The 4,124-nt window shown below is 35.4% G+C and overlaps 1 protein-coding gene across 1 annotated transcript in view; it reads left to right on the top strand.

The window, feature by feature from the left end:
* LOC106013799 overlaps nucleotides 1–773 on the top strand; it is a gene marked incomplete at its 5' end in the record, with an annotated part of 5,617 nt that extends 4,844 nt beyond the window's left edge. The window contains 1 exon segment of the mRNA XM_013090462.1: nucleotides 577–773. Within this exon segment, the coding sequence (XP_012945916.1) occupies nucleotides 577–773 (197 nt within the window).
* Between the last annotated feature and the right edge of the window lie 3,351 nt (nucleotides 774–4,124).

Below are 4,124 nucleotides of genomic sequence, written 5' to 3' on the forward strand. Positions count from 1 at the left end.
TCTCTCTCTCTCTCTCTCTCTCTGTGTGTGTGTGTGTGTATAATTCTGTTTTATGGGATGAGACAGGGTTGATTTTTTATTTGTTTGAAAATTCTTTTCCCTTGTGATTTTGTTTTTCCCTTGTGATTTTGTTCTGCTTTGCTTCTTCTTTTTTTTTTTTTTTTTAGCGATTCAGGTGTGAAGTGTGTTGCTCTCTTTGTGTCTTTTCATCCATTGGTCACTTTGACTTTGAATAAATTGTCTCATTTTCGTTCTTTAATAAATGGTTGTGGCCATGTCTGTTTTTTTCTCATTTTTTTGTTTCCCCCCCCCCTTTTTTTGTATTTATTGAGAAAGTTAATTTATTATTATAAAAGTGTTTCTTCTTCTCTCTTCTTCCAGCTATACTACGGTAACCGTTTTCATTCTGTATGAGAACTGTCTTTTATCAAATGTTTGCGTTGGCTGCCATTCATTTCTTCATATTTCATAAAGCACTTTTAACATAATTTAAGTACCGGTACTGTCAATTTTCTAAATTATTTTACTCATTTTATTAACAAAACTTGAATTTATTTCCTCAGATTCATTTTGCAGCTGATTCAGTGTTGGAGACAGTTCACATAATTGGGAATGAAGACCGGCGCGGGGAGTGGATGGCGTATGCGGTGGACAGGGAGAGGTTTGGCCGTCTCATTCAGCAGTGCGGTGATGTCATTTCCCCTGTCTTAAGTCAGAGTCACAGAGCCAAGATGTTTGAACGGAATAAACAGTTACAGAAAATGATGGATTAAATTATTTTTTTCCCCCCACTTTGTCGCTCCAGCCTGACACATTTTTTCTTTCCAAACTTTGTAAGCGAAGTGTTCTTTTTTTAATTTAAAGATTCTCTCCAGTATTTTCTTCCCTCACTCATCTTACCTTGTTTATTGTTTTAAAAATTCAACAGTGTTCTGTTTTCTGGCTTTGTTAACCGTCAAACCCACCACCTGGTTTGAAAGTTACTTTTAAAAATTGTTTTCTTTTACGAAACGATGCTAGGTCCTGGCTATTTTTCCACTTGTTCCTCTTAGTTTTTTTATATAAATTACCTTTCAAACAAATTCAGTTGAGGTTGTTTTATGATAATGATAAATAGAAAGAAGTGTTTCAAGTTCTCTGGAGTCATCAAGTCTCAGCACAATTGTCATCATGCTCGAGAGAGAGGGAGAATGTCAGTTTACTACTCGTTGCAGTAGTAAAGTGCAATATTTAAAATATATATAGTTTTTTACATATATATATATATATATTGTGTATTGTTCACACTTCAGGAAGCATGCCCTTCACACTCAGGATGAATCAAGTAAAGCGTGTTCTGGAAAATAGATTAAAAGTCTAGAGGTAGTTTTGTTGTTGGCTGACGAGTAGTAGATCTGCATGTTTTTTTGTCGTCAAAATCCATTCTAATGCTGTAAATAAACCCAAACATGAATGTCGAAGCTAATAATAGCAAAGTTCTAGTGTCGATTTAGATTGGAGAAACAGGCTGTTTGTCTCCCCGACCAGTTCTGATATATTTTATTTACGTCAGATTTGATGTCAACTGATACTGTGATACAAGTAGAATATAATATCATCATGAAATTATTTTACCCCTTATACTGATACACAGGTCTTGGGTATTCTGGTCTGTCTCTTGCAGTTTGCGATTCATAAAATGTGTGGTACATCTATGTGTATATTGTAAGTCATGTACATAATGACGCTTTTGTCATTTAAGTCTTTCTCTTTTTGTGTTTTTTGTGTTGGTTTTTTTTTGTTGGGGGGGGGTTGGTAAAAAATACATGGATACAAGCATCTTATCTCTCTGAATGACTACTGTGTAGACTCAGTGGTTGATCTAAGTGTACCGATGCTGTGTCATGGTACAGTAAAAAAAAGCGTACATTAAAAATTTATCACTGTTTTATTTGCCACTCAAGCATGTGACGTGTAAAGAGACAAACTGATTTAGTGATACTGGTCAGACTTTTTTTTTTTTTTTTAAGTTTCTTGTTCCGGTTACTTTGAATGGAGTGGAGACAGCATATACTTCTTTTGTGTTGTTATTTTTGGCATGTGCTTCTTGTGGTTTATATTCAATGTTGAACTGATGTCGTTCAGAGGGTTCGATTTTAATGGTTTAGTTTTTTGTTTCTGATTGTTAAATGTGAAGGATTAAGAAATCTCTTCATAAAGTCATTCTTGATTTTAATCTCATGCGGCTTTACGTTCGCTGATGATCGGTCCAATAATTTGTATCCCTTCAAGAATTCAACTTTTATAGTCAGTATGCTTAAATTGGAGTAGGGACAGGCATGCATGTTTTTCTGTTTCAATTTTCAGTATCTTCGGTCTATTCCAATGTTGGCTTTTCTTGTTTTTTGCCTTTAATAAGCACACTGGCATATTATGGTATTGCTCATATTATGGTATTGCTCATATTATGGTATTGCTCATATTATGGTATTGCTCATATTATGGTATTGCTCATATTATGGTATTGCTCATGTCAAAGTTACCTGACATTCCATGACCAAAAATCATGTAGAAAATTTAAGTGAACAAAATGGGCTCGGAAATCGATCAACATTATACTCAACTTCTTCTTCTTCTCGATTGCATCACGCTTGAAGTCTGGTATCTGTCATTCATAAATTGGGCCGTCCTGCTCAGTTCATCTGTCGATTACACTCAACATTACTATTGCTTTGTTAGAATGGTAAAATTAATTTCTTATTCAATTAAGTAAAAGATTATTATTCTTCCATTCTGTTTCCCCATGTCCTAAACCATCTCTAAGCAGGCAAAACAAGCCCATATATTTATTACTTTTAGTCGTATAAAAGACAGATGGTGAATCTTGACAGTTCTAATAATTTTACTAATAATAATGTAGATCATTGTATGGGCGGTTGGCGGGTGCTCTGGTGTGGTTTGCTTCTTCTTTCCTGTCAAATATCTATTGTCCTTATCTCCCCTTCTTCTTTTTTATGTTTGTTAAGTACTCTCTTGTAACACCTCTAATCTTCTGGCGCTCGTATGACTTATGCAGTTGCGAGCGCCGTAAAACCTCTACTAAAACAAACAGTAGATCATTGTGTAGTGTAATTATGCTGATGTTTTTGGGTTTGATTGAATTGCCTTATTATGTTGGTTTTTTTTGCTTGTGGTTTGGTTTTCTCCAGTTTCCACAATTGACATCATGTCCAATAGAAGCTTGTAATTTTCAAGTCAATTTTTTTTTAAAACAATGCATGCTCATTCTCAGGGCTAGGGAAGAATTGTCTTCCTGAAGTGTCATTTCCGAAACAGAAAGTAACTCATCAAGGGTACTTCCCTGTCTGTTCCCATCATGAAATGTATATTTTTACATAAATCACATGGTTATGGTAGCCTACTGGTACACATTATAAATATAAACATAAATCTGTTGGCAGCGGCTTTTTTTTTTCTGTGGCAACAATCCACTAATAATCATCTATAAGCAGGCTTGTCACTTGTTTCATTTGAAATTCTATTTGAAGAGGACCAACATCTTTTCTTTTTTGTCTAGTAGTAGGACTACTTAATTAGCTGTAGGCCAATAGTAAATTGTCACATAAGCACAGACTCCTGAAATAAAATTTATAGATTGACTTCTAAACCAAACGAGGAAATGAATGATCAAACATTCGCTTTCATGCTTGCTTGCCATAGCTTTCATGTAGGAGATACCCCTTTTTCTTTCCCTTACAATGGAGAGATAACGCACCTGATTGAAGTTATATTGGGAGGCTCATGGAGGGCTTGAAAAATAAATTTGTAGTTTTTTTGTGTTAGTTAATCCAATTCTCCCAGAGCGTATCTCTCTCTCTTTCTCTCTTTCTATCTCTCTCTCCCTCCCCTAAACACACCCCCCCCCACACACACACACACACACACACACACACACACACCCCCCCTCCCTCCCCTAAACGCATAACAATTAACATGATACAAAATGAAAAACACATATACTGTAAACAGGGATCGCTTCCTCCCTCGGCTTGTTTTTAGTTTTAAATGGATAAGCCTCCTGAGTGCTATATACTCTGAAAAATTTGTTTGCAGATCAGATGTGTATCCAAGTAAAGTAAGATAAA

Source organism: Aplysia californica, unplaced genomic scaffold (genome assembly GCF_000002075.1).
Source record: "Aplysia californica isolate F4 #8 unplaced genomic scaffold, AplCal3.0 scaffold01292, whole genome shotgun sequence".
NCBI lineage: Eukaryota > Metazoa > Mollusca > Gastropoda > Aplysiida > Aplysiidae > Aplysia > Aplysia californica.